Source organism: Mobula birostris, chromosome 6 (genome assembly GCF_030028105.1).
Source record: "Mobula birostris isolate sMobBir1 chromosome 6, sMobBir1.hap1, whole genome shotgun sequence".
Taxonomy (NCBI): domain Eukaryota; kingdom Metazoa; phylum Chordata; class Chondrichthyes; order Myliobatiformes; family Myliobatidae; genus Mobula; species Mobula birostris.
This window is the reverse complement of record NC_092375.1, coordinates 156,665,306-156,682,616: the sequence shown is the minus strand read 5'-3', so window position 1 is coordinate 156,682,616 and position 17,311 is coordinate 156,665,306. Positions and strand designations below refer to the sequence as shown.

Genomic DNA, 17,311 nt, shown 5'->3' with positions numbered 1-17,311 from the left:
TTTAACCTTTTTATCACTGAATTAATCATCCTTTGGAAGGTCCCTGGGGCATTTTTCATGCCAAACGGTAAAACATTATACTCGTATAACCTGGATGGAGTGATAAATGCTGAGATTTCTCTAGCCCGGTCGGTTAAAGGAACACACCAGTACCCTTTCAGCAAATCGATCTTTGTGACGTACTTAGCCCTCCCCACTTTGTCAATGCAATCGTCTACCCTTGGGATGGGGTAAGCATCAGTTTTTGTGACGGCGTTCACCTTTCTGTAATCTGTACAGAATTGTATGCTCCCATCGTGTTTCGGAACAACCACACAGGGAGAAGCCCATTCCAATTTGGATGGCCTAATAATACCTGTGGCTAGCATGTGTTCAATTTCTTTCTCCACTAGCTTGCCCTTCTCCAAGTTCATCCGATAGGGGTGGGGCTTAACAGGCTGATCTGATGTGACAACAACATCATGTACCGTCCCCTTGCATCACCTTGGGACATCTGGACATTACATCTGCATGCAGGTTAATTAGCTTTATCAGTGGCTTGCTCTGTTCAGGGGTTAAGTGAGAGACCTTATCAGCAAAGTTGGCCAAAACAATAGAGTTCTCCAATCTGGTCGGCACCATATTTATCTTTTCAAGATGGGTTTAATCCTTATCATTTGGCACCCCAGCCTCATTTAGTTTTGTGATAACCGACTAGATCTGCTTTCTGATCGTGGTAAGCTTTTAACATATTAATATGTACTAATTGGGTCGGCTTACGTCTGTCCAGCGTTTCAATAACATAATTCAAAGAGTCTATCTTTTTAATCACTTTGTACGACCGTGGAATCTCGCCTGGAGGGGGTTGGTTACCACTGGAAACAGAACTAAGACCCTATCGCCCACTTGAAACACTTGTTCGTGGGCACGTCTATCATACCCACTGTTTCATTTTAGTTTGGGAGTGTTGTAGATTTTCCTTGGCAAGGTCACAGATCCTTCTAAGCCTCTCACGAAATTTTAAAACATAGTCAATTACATTGACTTGTACTGCCAGACTGGACCATTGCTCTCTCAGTAAGGTCAGAGGTCCTCTGGGCCGATGACCAAAGACAAACTCGAATGGGCTGAACCCCAATGACTCCTGAACCGTGTCCCTTACGGCAAATAACAGAAGAGGCAAGACATCATCCCAGTCCCTAGCGTGCTCTTGACAATAGATTTTAATCATGGTCTTTAATGTTGCGTGGAATCTTTCCAACGCCCCTTGGGACTCCGGGTGATACGCAGAGGCCAAAATCTGCTTTGCTCCCATCTCATCCAACATCCGTCGGAATGTGTGAGATGTGAAGACACTCCCCTGATCTGACTGGATTTCCCTGGACAGCCCCACCGTAGTGAAAAATTTCACAAGCGCCTTTACCACTGCGGGAGCCTTGACGCTTGCCAGGGGCACCACCTCTGGAAACCTGGTGGTGGCGCACATCATAGTCATCACATACTCTCACCCACTCGCAGTTCTGGGCAGGGGACTGACAAAATCCACAATTATTCGGGAGAAAGGGTCCTTGAAGGCAGGTATCGGTTGAAGGGGCACTTTAGGCAGGACCTGGTTCGGCTTTCCTACCACCTGACAGGAATGACACCGTCTACAATATTCAATAATATCCTTCCTCATGTTCGGTCAGTAAAACTCTTTCATAATTCTATCGACTGTTTTCCTCACCCCAAAATGTCCACCGAGGGGTATCTTGTGGGCCAGGTTAAAAATCTCGTCCCTATAAATTTTCGGCACTACCACCTGGTCTACCACCCCCAACTCCTCACCTGCGGGCACGGCACTTGGTCTCCACTTCCTCATCAGTACTCCCTCCTTCACATAATAGCCCACTAGTTCCCTTTTTATTTCTGCTTCGGAGAGAGCTGTCTCCGTCAAAACCATCAGCTCCTCATCTCGTTCCTGTGCCTGTATAAGTTCCTTCCTCGCTAATGATAAATCTACCTCAGCTCCCTCACTTCCTTCCGCTCCACTATGCTCCTTCTCATTTTCTAACCCCTCCTGGTACATGGCTGGTAAAAATGTCTCAGCTAAATCTACAAACAACACTAAGCACATCTTTCCTTCCCCCCCCTCTCTGCTTTCCGCAGGGATCGCTCCCTATGCCACTCTCTTGTCCGTTCGTCCCCCCCAATCCCTCACAACTGATCTCCCTCCTGGCACTTATCCTTGTAAGCGGAACAAGTGCTACACATGCCCTTACACTTCCTCCCTTACCACCATTCAGGGCCCCAAACAGTTCTTCCAGGTGAGGCGACACTTCACCTGTGAGTCGGCTGGGGTGATATACTGCGTCCGGTGCTCCCGATGTGGCCTTCTATATATTGGCGAGACCCGACGCAGACTGGGAGTCCGCTTTACTGAACACCTACGCTCTGTCCGCCAGAGAAAGCAGGATCTCCCAGTGGCCACACATTTTAATTCCCCATCCCATTCCCATTCTGACATGTCTATTAACGGCCTCCTCTACTGTAAAGACGAAGCCACACTCAGGTTGGAGGAACACCACCTTATATTCCGTCTGGGTAGCCTCCAACCTGACGACATGAACATCGACTTCTCTAACTTCCGCTAATGCCTCACCTCCCCCTCATACCCCATCTGTTATTTATTTTTATACACACATTCTTTCTCTCACTCTCCTTTTTCTCCCTCTGTCCCTCTGACTATACCCCTTGCCCATCCTCTGGGTCCCCCCCCCCCCCCGTCTTTCTCCCCGGACCTCCTGTCCCATGATCCTCTCATATCCCCTTTACCAATCACCTGTCCAGCTCTTGGCTCCATCCCTCTCCCTCCTGTCTTCTTCTATCATTTTGTATCTCCCCCTCCCCGTCAAACTTTCAAATCTCTTACTAACTCTTCCTTCAGTTGGTCCTGATGAAGGGTCTCGGCCTGAAACGTCGACTGTACCTCTTCCTAGAGATGCTGCCTGGCCTGCTGCGTTCACCAGCAACTTTGATGTGTGTTGCTCAGCTAAATCTACATTTGCTTCAGCAGCCTTTCTCGACATGCGCCGAGTTACTGCGCAAACAGGATAAACCTGTGAGTCCATGGGCGGGTCCTCAGTCCTGGCAGGCTTGCTCGTCAGCTTTACTGCTGGGTACACATCTCCACCTGCAAGGTCGTTACCGAGTAAGACCTCCATGTCTTCCATCGGTAATTCGGGCCTCACCCCTATCATGACCGGTCCGGAGACCAAGTCACTTTTTAGGTGTATCTGGTGCAAAGGTACTGCTTCAGTCCCTTTCCCAATGCCTTTTATCACACTGACCTCCCCAGTCTCGGTCTCTGCACTAACATCTAACACCCTCCTTAAGATCAGTGACTGATCAATCAGTGTCTCTCCAGATCCGTACTGGAACTGGGGTTGACGCCTCCTTCACCGACACCAATCCGGCCGAAATAAACTTCTCGCGCCCTTCCTGAACTCTATCAGACCTCTTCTGCCCTAGCGGTTTGTTTGCCAGCTCAATACAGCCAGTCGGTGTCGTTGTTTTTCCTTTCCCTCTCTCCTTCTTTGGGGCAATGTGACCGGCTTTCCCACAATTATAGCATATGACCCCAGGAGACTTCCTACCAAACTGCTTCCCGTCTTCCTTATCCTTCTCACTAGTCCCCGGCTTACTTTCTGGCTTTTCCGGCGGACTTTCTCTGCCCTCTTGACTACCCTTCTGGTAGCTGTTACTCGGGGTAAACTTTGCTTTGTGCGTTAATGCATATTCATCCACTAACATACCAGTTGCGGCTAAGGTTTCTGCCTCTTTCTCATCTAGATAGGGCCTCATACCTTCAGGGACACAACCTTTAAATTGCTCAATCAGTATTAGCTGTAGCAGTCTGTCATAATCCCCAGTGACCCCTTTCGAGTGCACCAATGCTTACAATACATTTGCATCTCACGGGCAAACTCTAAATAGGTGCGGCCCCACTGCTTCCTCACATTCCGGAACCTTTGCCGGTATGCCTCTGGGACCAACTCATAAATCCTGAGTATAGCCTCTTTCACCACATCATACCTCTGGGCATCCTCTGCTGACAACGCTGAGTAAGCTCGTTGAGCCTTCCCCTTAAGTACGCTCTGAAGCAAAACAGCCCACTTATCCCTCGGCCAGTCCTGACTTGCAGCAACTTTTTCAAAATGTAGAAAGTACCGATCAACATCAGCCTCCTCAAATGGGGGAACCAAGCTAACCTCTTGGGTCGCCCTGAACCCTCCACCTTGGTTCAGCATTTGGCCCCTCTCTAGCGTCATCCTTAACTTCTCCAGCTCAAACTCCCTTTCCTTCTGCTTCTCTCCCTCTTACCGTTCTAGCTGCCTTTCTCTCTCTTCCCATTCTAACTGCCTTACTCTCTCTTCCCGTTCTAACTGTTTCTCTTCTCGTTCTAATTGCTTTACTCGGATCTTGTGCACGAGTCTTAATTTTTCCATCTGCAGCTGCACTGCTTCTCCACCAGTTTTGCTCATGGACACCACCTCCAGCTCCCCTTGGGGAAACACATCTTTAGATACATAATGCCCAATTTTAGCTCTGTGCATCTCCGCTCTCCTCATTGTTGGCTTCCCCTTAAAAAGATTCAACCGTTTGGCAACAGTTGCCAATTCTGATTTCCTGACATCCTCTAATGCCTCTAAGGTTGCCGCCTTTAGAAATTCCTCAATCTCCATTTCTGCTGTTGCCCTCTTTTTTTTTCTTTCGGGAATTTTAACCCGATCAATTTACCCAGTCCCAATTTTAGCATTCAAAATCCCGGACGAGATCTCCACTTATGTTACGTACCCCGTAACTGGGTTGCCAAATCAGCAAAAATGGAAAGCTCGTTGGAGTCTGTTAATACTAGGAACTAAATAAAGTTTTATTAAAGAAATAAGTAATACAGTACACTAATCGCAAGGATATAAATGTAACAGATTAGCAATGATAATACACACATATACACAGAAATAGGGTAATAGGAATCAACCAAGCTCTATCGCAGTCTGGGGGTAAAATGATCGGTCTTAAGTGAAGCAGAGTTCAGTTCAGTTTAGTGCAGTTCGAAGTAATCGCTGTTGTTGTACCGTGAGAGAGAGAGAGAGAGAGAGATTGAGAGATTGAGAGATGCAGTTGGTTTCGGGCAGACCTTTTGATGTCTTCTGATCATGCCGTGGTCACTGACTGTGACCCCTCCGTTCCGGATACGATCGTTCTTTCGCGGTGAACCCGGCACCCAGGCAAGGGCAGACACACACCCCAGGTTCCCACCGATCGTACCTTTACATCCTGTGAGCCTCTGACCAATTCCCGCGAACCGGTCCTCCAAACTCCCACTGCTCTTTCCAGGGTCTCATGGCGTGTCATGCCTTAGCGAACCTGCTCTTTTTATCCCCCTGCTGGGGTATCACCTGTCCATCAAACTTCAAACAGAGCAGGTTCAAAACAAACGGTCTGTCAATATCTAAATTGTGTTTCTTTCTCGTTAATCTCTCTCTTCTCTCTTATTAGCATTTTGAATGTTTCTCCATTGTCCTCCATTATCTCTCTCATTAGCATCATCCGTCCGGTAGCTCTGCTTGGCGTCACACATGACACAACTAACGGCAGCTGGAATTTCTGGGACATGTAAAGAGGATAAAGAAGCTCAAACGTCTTGCAGTGATGGAAAAAAAATGATGGATGACATTCATGAGTTATGTCAGGGGATGGACAGGTAAAAGTTTTGAAGAGCTTATTGGAACTTTTTTGAAGAGCTTATTAAAGACAGATGGAAGGCCATGATCGTCATATGACACGGCACATTATGATGATGAAGAACGAATTGATACGTGTCAGTAGTATACTAGGGCAGCTTTTCACTATATCTCGGTACATGTGACAACAAAAAATCAATTCGATTGCCAGTTCAGCCATCATCTCCACCATCCACTGACACTAACCCTATCTGGACCGCCCATCCAGTGTCACTCACCCGTTTGTCCCACCTATCCAGTGTCACTCACCCATCTGTCCCACCCATCCAGTGTCAGTCACCCATCTGTCCCACCCATCTAGTGTCACTCACCCATCTGTCCCGCCCATCCAGTGTCACTCTCCCTATCTGTCCCACCCATCCAGTGTCACTCACCCATCTGGCCCACCCATCCAGTGTCATTCATCCATCTGTCCCACCCATCCAGTGTCACTCATCCATCTGTCCCACCCATCCACTGACACTCACCCATCTGTCCCACCCATCCAGTGTCACTCTCCCAATCTGTCCCGCCCATCCAGTGTCACTTACCCATCTGTCCCACCCATCCAGTGTCACTCACCCGTCTGTCCCACCCATCCAGTGTCACTCACCTGTCCGTGCCGCTCATCCAGTCACTCACCCATCTGTCCATAAGACCATAAGACAAAGGAGCAGAAGTCGGCCATTCGGCCCATTGAGCCTGCTCCGCCATTTTATCATGAGCTGATCCATTCTCCCATTTAGTCCCACTCCCCCGCCTTCTCACTATAACCTTTGATACCCTGGCTACTCAGATACCTATCAATCTCTGCCTTAAATACACCCAATGACTTGGCCTCCACTGCTGCCCGTGGCAACAAATTCCATAGATTCACCACCCTCTGACTAAAAAAATTTCTTCGCATTTCTGTTCTGAATGGGCGCCCTTCAATCCTTAAGTCATGCCCTCTCGTACTAGACTCCCCCATCATGGGAAACAACTTTACCACATCCACTTCGTCCATGCCTTTCAACAATTTATGGATGTCCCACCCATCCAGTGTCACTCACCGTTTGTCCCGCCCTTCCACTGTCATTCACCGCCTGTCACGCCCCTCCTCTGTCCCTCATTCACGGTTCTGTCCAATCATTTGATTTGCCCAGACCAGGTGGTTCCGATGTGCTGGTGATGTCAGAGGTCGGAGGTCGGGCAAGATGGTGGAGACTGTTGTCGCGCCGCCGGTGCGCCTGGTTTCTTACGGAGGCAACAAGATCAACTACCGCAAGCCTGTCTTTTCGATCGACAGCAAGTGAGCGTCTAGTGCGCTGGTGTCGCGGGCTCAAGACGCGGTCGGGGAGCGGGAGGTGGGCGCAGGATCTGCTCCGGCGAGTGGCTTGCGCCAGCCACGCGGGGGAATGGGGGAGGGCGGACTGATGGCTGCGTGTCCTCCACATCCAGAAGTGTTGCGCAGAGTGGCTTGTGTAGTGGAAAAGTACTGGCCGGTTTGGGACACATTACCGAACCTATTCATTAGAGCAAGATTTTCGATCAGAACAGATAATGAGACTACTGTACATTATTACTGACATGCACTGAGTATTGGTTATTTGGTAGAGAGCAAAGTGTCCCAATTGTAGTTTTTTTTTCAAACTGGCATACTAACCTTATGGGAATAAATACAATCTGCTAGTGGGATATCACAGATGTTTTTCACCATCTGAATTAATGATTTGGCCGAGGGAGAGAATGTCATATTTCCACATTTATGGATGGTACAAAACTAATTAGTTGTAAATAGGATGGAAGATGTAAATAGACATCGAACGAGTTTGTACAAATGGAATGGGTAAGGACACACGTACAATATCATGTTGAGTTGCCCACTTCGGTTCACAAAACATAAATGATGCAAGATAGTGTAGGGTTGTATTTCAGAGAGACCTGGATAACATTGCTTCAAATCATTGAAGGCCAACACAGGTGCAGCAAGTGATTAGCAAGGCACATAGTATTCAGGCAGACATTTATTGTGAAAGAATATGGTACATGAGTAAAGATAGCAACAAACTGTCTACTGAAGGACAGAGTGGGTTAAATAACATCTGGGGTCGGAGTTGTCAATGTTTCAAGTCAAAAGCCTATGTGTTCTGATGCTGCAGGTTCCATCATTTGCTCTTTCTTATATGTACTTGAGTAAATATGTCTTGGTGCAAATATACAGGGCCACAGTGGGACTTCAACTGGAGAATTAGGTCTGGTTTTGGTTTCCTTGTCTGAAAAAAAAGAGGCATTTAATTCCCATTGGGGGAATGTGGCAGAAGTTCACTAGACTTGTTTAGCATCATCTCTAAATGTGGGAATGTGACATTTTGTGTCTCCCTCCCTCCCACCGCCATTCTCCCCTTCTCTGTCTTCCTCCTCTGTCCCTTTCTAAATAGGCCCCCCTCCCCGCCACCTGCTAAATCTTTTATACATATGATGAAAGGCTGATGTAGAATATTAATCTCTGTGTCACCCCACTGGACGGAGCATGCAAACCTGAGAAATATCAACTTAACGTCACATTTAGTTTTCAACCCAATAACTAATGTTAGTTTGTCTTGCAAGTTAAGGTTGGAGACATATGACCTGTATTCTTTAGTGTTCAGAAGAATGAGAGATCTCATTGAAACTGCAAAATTCTCAAGAGTTTGGGCAGGCTTGACGCTGGGAGCTTCTGGTTGAGGAGTCTGGAATCTGGATGCAGTTTCAGAATAAGGGCTGAGATGAGGAGCAATTTCTTTGCTCCAAGTGGTGAATCCATGGAGTTCCTAGGGCTGTAGGTCCTCACTGTGTTGATTCAAAACAAAAATCACCAGATTTTTGGATGTTAAGGAAATTGTGGGATTTGGAGCTACTGCAGGAAAGTGGCTCTCAGGTTGATCTTGATGATTTTCATGTGTGATTGCGACTGTACCAAGGGCAAAATAACCTACCAGTGTTTGTACTTCTCTGGTTTTCTTACAAGTTACACGTCCTATGTTTCTTCAGGTGGTTTTGTGTATTCCTTTACTTATGACATGTATTTGATATGTCTATCCTAAGATGAAGACCCTGCCTATTTACCTTGTCTATGCCTCTTATAATTTTATATACTTCTATCAGGTCACCCCTTAAGCCTAGGAAACTTAAGAAAAAACAATCGAAGTCTGTCTGATGGTCTCTAATCTAGACAATCTATCATCCTGGTGAATCTCTTCTGCACCTTTTCCAAAGCCTCTATATCCTTCCTGTAATGCAGCAACTAGAATTGTACAGAAGTGACCCTTCAATTTGAGACTGTGACCACTGGGCTTTGAAACCACTACCTGGGGAAGCATCCCTGTGCATTTCAGGCTGATTTATACAAATGTACGCCACAGGTATGGCATAGCTTCATACCCTGAGCTGTACTCTACACCAACCCTACGCTGTAGTCTAACATGCACCTCTCCCAAAATGTAACTACACATCGCGGCGACGCAGACCGAACAACTGTGATTGGTCCGCTTGGTAGCATCGCATTTCCTCCTAAGCTGCAATAGCTTCCCATTGGGCAACTGAAGGGCAGGGAAGAAACTGGCTGCAATGCTTTCCATAACACTTTACAGACCTCCGAAATTCTGGAGGACCCTGTGCTTGACACCAGTTTGTAGCTAGCTGCTACAGCCTGTTGACTTACACTTGAAGCTAAAACCGGAATGGTGATTGCCAGTTTCTGAGTATACTGTGCGTACGCTGATGCGAAATAAATGGTTGGAGACAATGAACCCAATCGTCAAATCTACCTGCCGACATTCGAAAATACTTGAGATGCATTTCCTTGTCCACGTCTCTCAGTGGCCGGACAAGCACAGAAAATTCACCCTCCTTCAGTTTCAGTCGCCGTCGTTTGAAGTTTGAGTTTCTTCATGTTGAGTTTCAACACAAAGAAACTTAACACAGTGACATAGAAACCCCACTGCCAACTAGCATTTTGGCAGTGAATTGCAGAGAGACGCAGACACACCAACGCACAAGTATAAATGCTCACAGTGGCGTAGCCCACTTGCGTAGACTACGGCGCAAGCTAGTATGCACAAATATAAGTCAGCCTTTACTGTCAAGCTGAATTCATACACTTTAATATAATCACCTTTTAGTAAAATGAAGATGGTATTCAGTTAGTGCCATCTTGATTTTAGCATCAAGCTTGTTATACATCAAGCCTGTACAACAAGCTTGTCATTGTAGGACTGAATAGGGTGAACCTGCACTGCACTCCTCAGTCATAGTTACAGCCTCCTGAGCTCCATTGTAGAACCTCTCAGGGTCTTCCTTTGCCCTGCTTGCCAGATGCATCTCATATCCTCTCTTTGTCCTATATTCCTTTTAAGAGTATTCTTAATCCTTTTTTAACCATCGGGGATTCACTTGATCCCAGTTTGCTTCCTTTTGTCTCAATCTGTTGCCAACCAAGGTTTGGCCTTCACTGTAACTGTACTGTTCGTGGACTCTTCAGATCACACTCTTAAAAGCCTCCCACTTGCTATTCTCCCTTTGCCCTTCAACCAGGCTCATCTTGTCGACCTCAGCCAGATCCTGCTAATTCCCCCAAAATTATCCCTGCTCCAGTTTAACATTTGTGGACCTGTCTTATCGTTTTCTATCACTGCCTTAAAACTAATAGAATTATAGTCAGTAGAGATGTAATTTGCTGGAAAGATTACAAGATGTTTGATATTTTTATTTATTAATGAATTTTTCTGACTTATTTCAGTTAACTAATGTAGAATGATAATTGAAGTATAATACAGAGCACTACTATTGCTGAGCTCCTTCCTAGAGCAAACTATTTTTGGCATTAAAATTATCTTGTTCTTCAAAGAAGACATACCAATGATCTCAAAAGTGAGCTGTTTTGGCTGTGGTATAAACTGTACTAGTGATTTAATAGTGGCCCTTTATTAAAGATAGTGATCTGTTTTGTTTAAACTTCAGGTGAATTTGGAACCTACAAGTTTCCCTTCCTGGATGATTAATTCTGAATTCCTGTATCAGATTACAGGTTTCAACCCAAGAACCTGAAACTTCATCAATCTCACAAATAAGCAAATAAACAAACAAACACAGACACAGATAATGCCCAACCAATGGAGTTTTTCAACAAATTGTTGCTTCCAGATTCCAGCATCTGCAGTCCCCTTGTCACTATTCTGACTTGCCTGCTTTGGGCAAACCCCACAAACCCCATCCCATTAACATCAAGCAGGGTGTCCTCTACTTTTAATATTTAAGACCTGATCTATTTATCCTCCCATGATCCATTACGTGATTTTCCATTGCTGTCACTTAGCTTCAGATCTGAACTCTGTGCTGTATAATACCTCATTTGTGTGCTTATTGATTCATTTCCTTAATCATTGAACTTATTGCCTTCCTACTCATCATTAAGTACTCCCAAGCTCTCTCCTCACCCTATTCCAGCTATTCAGCCTATTAAGCATTCTTTAGTTCTTTCATTACATTGCTTTCTTCTTTGCAAAACACTGTGTTTTGATGTTGGGTCTGGTATGCAGTTTCTCCTAAAAGACATTTTCTCCCTTACTGTATTGTGCACATTTTGAAAACATTTTCAAAACTGTGTAAAGTTTCAGTGTTGCTCCCTCTTTGGAGCAGTGTGTGCTGATTTCTAATTCAGTACTGCGTATAAGTATAATTCTTCTTTTCTGTATAACATCTTCTGTATCTGTAAACATTTTTGTATTACACACAGCAGACACTTTGTATTGGTGTATAGTAAGTATCTTTGCCTTTTAAGTTTAGCATTGTAACCACTGGGTAACATGATACACAATTTTCTGTCCATGTTTATTAAAACGCAAATGAATAGAACTCGCATTTTTCAGTTAATTCCTTTTCCTGTTTTTCAAACAAATGTTATATAATATTTTGCAGGTATTTGTTTTGTGCATCAGGAGACCTTGTGAAAGTATATAGCACTACCACAGAGGAATGTATACATGAATTGCAAGGTCATAAGAATCTGGTTACAGGCATACAGCTTAATCCACAAAACCATTTGCAGGTAAGGAAATTCTAACCAGTCATTACAACAGAACTAATCACAAATGCAACACAGGAAATGCTATAGCCAATGATGAGCTCACTCAAACAGTACCTAACCTAGTGCCCAGCTTTGGCCAGAGTTCAATGAGCACTAAATTTATTTTCTTCCTTTGAACAAATGAAAAGCTATTCACAAATCCTTTGGCAGCATTTGTCAATGCCATGATGCAGTCACTGTGGTGTCAATTGTCCTTTGGAAAAGCCTGGCAATTCTGGACAATGTTCCTCACTGCCAAAATGCCACCTTGGCTGAACAGAGGAGCACTTTTAGTAATAGACTAAGACAACTGCGTTGCTCCAGACAGCTCTATGTGAGGTCACTCTTACCCTTGGCCATTGGAATCTATAAGTAGGGTCAACCTGAAGCCGGGGAAGCAATGACCCCCCCCCCCCATTAGACAGTTTCATGGTAACTTATTTTTTATTCTTTCTACTTCTCTTCCAGTATTTATATCTGTAATGGTACTGTGACACTGTAATTTCCTTTGGGATCAATAAAGTATCTATCTATTAATATGAAGAAAATGGATAAATGGAAAATTATATTTCAGTTCCACCCAATTAATCAGAATGTAATCAAAAAAAGTTTTTCTTGAAGTAAATTTTCACCAGTTTGTTTGATTTGTCAGAACATTATTTCTATGATGAAATAACTGATAGATTAATTTTAGACACCTACGTCAAAGATGTTTTTCTTAAACTGCAGTCTTAAAAGTGTTGCAATATAATTTTTTAGGAAGAAACATAGAAATTTTTAAATGGAAAGAGATAAGTAAATGTTGATGGCCATAAGGATCTTTGTATACAGATTCATGACAGAACAAGTAAACGTGCACTTACAGCTAGCAGTTAAGAACGTGCGGGGTATGCATCGGGTTTGCAAGGAGGTGGTGCAGAATGATGAAAGTCTGCTTTCATTTATACACAGATTGGCACGGTCACACTTGACCTACTGGATGCAGTTATGGTCTTTTATCTATGAACAAAATCTGTGTCTCTCAGAATCTTTCACCGATCGACTTCCCAGCTCTTTACTTCTCCCCTCCCCTCTCCCTGTTTCACCTATCACCTACCACCTTGTAGTTCTTCCTCCCCTCCCTCCACTTTCTCACTCTGAGCGTCTCAACCTGAAACTTTGACTATTTACTCTTTTCTATAGCAGCTGCTTGAACTGCTGAGTCCCTCGAGCATTTTGTGTGTGTTGCTTGGATTTCCAGTGTCTGCAGGTATTCTCTTGTATGTGTCTCAGGCAGTGCAGCATGTCCTTCGTCAGAAGAGATTTCAGGATGACCTATATTTACAAAAGTTTTAGAAGAATGAGAAGTGATCTCAGTGAGACAAACAAGGTTCTGAGATGTTACATACTGAGAGACTATTTCATCTGACTGCAGTTCTGTGACTATGGGGCATTGTCTGAGGTTAAAGGATTGACCATTTACAACCAAACTGAGTGATTTTCTTCAGAAAGTGAAATACAAGTACTTGGTTATAAGAAAACGCCAGAGATTAACATCACTGAATGACTGTGTATATTCAAGGAGCTAAAAGAGCCAAGGGACATGGAAATGACAAGAGCACAAGATCAGACATGATCTTAAAGACAAAGTAAACTTAAGGGTGTAAGACCCTACTCGTACTTCATGCTGGCAACAACTCACATAGTACTCCAAGAGGAGACATTGTAATTAAGTTTTGGTAGGGGAGCATTCAGGAGAGATAAGAGTTAGCTGAGCTAGGGAAAAGGAAAATCCAAAGTCCAAAAGATTAGTTGGAGAAAGGCCAATTTCAATAAGTTTGAAAGAAGGACTGACCCAAGTACTGTAAATTGGAACCAAAATTTGATAGATGAATCTAGTGTTTTCAAAGAAGATAATGACAGGAGGACTTAAAACACTAGCTGGAGTAAGCAGATGAAGTTTAGTGCAGAGGTGATGCATTTTGTTTGGAAGAATGTGGAAAGACATTGGAGAGAACATACACTTCTAGAAAGATCGTAGCCTCATAAGGCATAGCAGCATATGCATGGACACATGGTTGAAAGTTGTGGACAGACTGAGAAAACAGTTCATGAAGCATACACAATTCTGGGCTTTATCAATATAGGCATAATATAAAAGCAGAGAAGTTAAGCTGGCTCTTTATAAAACACTAGTGAAACCACAACTTGAATATTGTTAGGAAGGAAATGAACAGAAATGTTAGAGAAGGTCAGGGAAAAGCTTATGGGAATTATTCCTGAATTGAAGGACTAGAGTCGCAATATGGATGGGAAGATTAAGGATTAAAAGACATGAATGTAAAAACAAAGCAAAGAGAATTAAGAAAAAAGTTAAGAGAACTATTTTACACAGAATGTAGTAACTGGAGATATAATGGAGACATGTTCCCTTGTGCCGTTCAAGAGGAATTAGACAAGACTACGAACCTTTGGTGAAAGGACTGGTTGGTAGAACTTGATAGTTTCTCTGACAGCTGTGTCCTTTGGTGCAGAGTTTGGATATTTTGTTTCATATTAGTAGAAAGAAAGAGGATGTACAAGAGCTTTTGGAAAGCATCAAGTTGGATAAGTCGCCGGGACCGGACAAGATGTACCCCAGGAGGTTGCTGAGCCTCTGACGATGAGTTTTGCATCATCAATGCGACGGGAGAGGTTCCGGAGGATTGGAGGATTGTGGATGTTGTCCCATTATTCAAGAAAGGGAGTAGAGATAGTCCAGGAAATTATAGACCAGTGAGTCTTACTTCAGTGGTTGGTAAGTTGATGGAGAAGATCCTGAGTGGCAGGATTTATGAACATTTGGAGAGGCAAAAATATGATTAGGAATAGTCAGCATGGCTTTGTGAAAGGCAGGTCATGCCTTACGACACACATCAAGGTTGCTGGTGAACGCAGCAGGCCAGGCAGCATCTGTAGGAAGAGGTGCAGTCGACGTTTCAGGCCGAGACCCTTCGTCAGGACTAACGAAGGGTCTCAGCCTGAAACGTCGACTGCACCTCTTCCTACAGACGCTGCCTGGCCTGCTGCGTTCACCAGCAACTTTGATGTGTGTTGCTTGAATTTCCAGCATCTGCAGAATTCCTGTTGTCATGCCTTACGAGCCTGATTGAATTTTTTGAGGATCTGACTAAACACATTGATGACGGTAGAGCTGTAGATGTAGTATATATGGATTTCAGCAAGGCATTTGACAAGGTACCCCATGCAAGGCTTATTGAGAAAGTAAGGAGGCATGGGATCCAAGGAGAAATTGCTTCATGGGTCCAGAACTGGCTTGCCCACAGAAAGCAAAGAGTAGTTGTAGACGGGTCATATTCTGCATGGAGGTTGGTCACCTGTGGTGTGCCTCAGGGATCTGTTCTAGGACCCCTACTCTTCGTGATTTTTATAAGTGACCTGGATGAAGAAATGGGGGGATGGGTTAGTAAATTTGCTGATGACACAAAGGTTGGAGGTGTTGTGGATAGTGTGGAGGGCTGTCAGAGGTTACGGCGAGACATTGATAGGATGCAAAACTGGGCTGAGAAGTGGCAGATGGAGTTCAACCCAGGTAAGTGTGAGGTGGTTCATTTTGGTAGGTCAAATATGATGGCAGAATATCATATTAATGGTAAGGCTCTTGGAAGTGTGGAGGATCAGAGGGATCTTCGGGTCCGAGTCCATAGGACACTCAAGGCTGCTGCGCAGGTTGACTCTGTGGTTAAGAAAGCATACAGTGCATTGGCCTTAATCAATCGTAGGATTGAGTTTAAGAGCCGAGAGGTAATGTTGCAGCTATATAGGACCCTGGTCAGACCCCACTTGGAGTACTGTGCTCAGTTCTGGTCGTGTCACTATAGGAAGGCTGTGGAAACCATAGAAAAGGTGCAGAGGAGACTTACAAGGATGTTGCCTGGATTCGGCATGAGAATAGTTTGAGTGAACATGGCCTTTTTTCCTTGGAGTGACGGAGGATGAGAGGTGACCTGATACAGGTGTATAAGATGATGAGAGGCATTGATCCCAGGGCTGAAATGGCTAGCACGAGAGGGCACAGTTTTAAGGTGCATGGTAGTAGGTACAGAGGAGATATCGGGGTAAGTTTTTTATGCACAGAGTGGTGATTGCGTGGAATGGGCTGCAGTGACAGTGGTGGAGGCGAATACGATAGGGTCTTTTCAGAGACTCCTGGACAGGTATATGGAGCTCAGAAAAATAGAGGGCTATGGGTAACACTAGGTAATTTCTCAGGTAAGGACATGTTCGGCACAGCTTTGTGGGCTGAAGGGCCTGTTTTGTGCTGTAGATTTTTTATGTTTCTGTGTTTCAAAACGTGACTTTATATCTGCAGTCAAGATGAATCTTGGTGTTATTGTCTTTCTTCTTTCTAGTAGAAAGGAAAATGCCTTCAACATTCATACACTAATTAGAATTCCCTCCTGAAAGATGATCTTGTAGGCCCTTTTTCCAGATATTGATGAGATCTTAAATAATGACTGTCATATTTGTATCAAAAGTTTAAGTAGGCATAAGTATTTTGTAAAGATTGTCTTAAGTTTGTAGCTAATTATTTATTTGTTGACAGCTATACTCTGCATCATTGGATGGCACCATCAAACTTTGGGACTTCACTGATGGAATCTTAATAAGAGTAAGTGGTGCAATGTTATGAATCATAGAATGAAGAATCAATTTTATTTATTGACATGCATACTTACTTTTTTTTCTCCCATCCAGACATTTTCAGTGAATGTTAAGCTACTTGCTTTATACACACCTGCTGTTCGTCCAAACACAATCTTTGCTATTATTCCAAGTGTTAAAGGTCAGTGAACAGCATAATCTGAGTTTATTTTGCTAATGTTAAGGAATGATCTTAAATTGGGACATCTCAGTGAGTCTGAGGTCAGAGTGCAAGAACCCTGAGCTGAGCTGGTTATACTTGCATTTAGCTTCTCAGTCCTTAATTGAACATGGGAATGAAGGTATTTTGGAATTATTGTTAATTTTAGGTGTTTTAAAGTATTTTTTTAAAGATTTAAAAACTGTTAATATAAATGTTCAAATCTCTCTGAAATGCATCTGATCATTGATACCTTATGTGCTATACTTAATGATTGATTTGTAATCTGTATTGTGTAGTGTTTCAGCTGGTGTCCATCAACCTGCCTAAGTCAACTTTCCAAGAAGTTGATGCAAAAGAATTTTCTGTCATTTTGGAAGATGTATGTGAGTCACCAAAATTAACTGCTTTTGGAAGAGAGGTATAACTCTTTGATTTTCCAGCTTGAAAATGTGATTGCTTATGTAATTTAAATTAATTGTCAAAATAGTATATCAATGTTACCAATATTGAAAGCAGTTTGTACTTTGCATTGATCATGATGGTAATCTGGATATGGTAATATTTACATTCCATTGTAATCTGATTTTTATTTGTGGGAGGTGGAAAATTATAACTCAGGTTGCTGCTTTTTTTCCA

General features: G+C 43.7%; 1 protein-coding gene across 1 annotated transcript in view; it reads left to right on the top strand.

Moving 5' to 3' along the window:
- The first annotated feature begins 6,920 nt into the window (after positions 1 to 6,920).
- wdr75 (WD repeat domain 75) overlaps positions 6,921 to 17,311 on the top strand; it is a 44,004-nt gene continuing 33,613 nt past the window's right edge. The window contains exons 1-5 of the mRNA XM_072261699.1: positions 6,921 to 7,035; positions 11,682 to 11,811; positions 16,415 to 16,480; positions 16,567 to 16,654; positions 16,972 to 17,093. Coding sequence (XP_072117800.1) covers positions 6,941 to 7,035; positions 11,682 to 11,811; positions 16,415 to 16,480; positions 16,567 to 16,654; positions 16,972 to 17,093 — 501 coding nt within the window. The 5' untranslated portion in view covers positions 6,921 to 6,940. The remainder of the gene's footprint in view (positions 7,036 to 11,681; positions 11,812 to 16,414; positions 16,481 to 16,566; positions 16,655 to 16,971; positions 17,094 to 17,311) is intronic.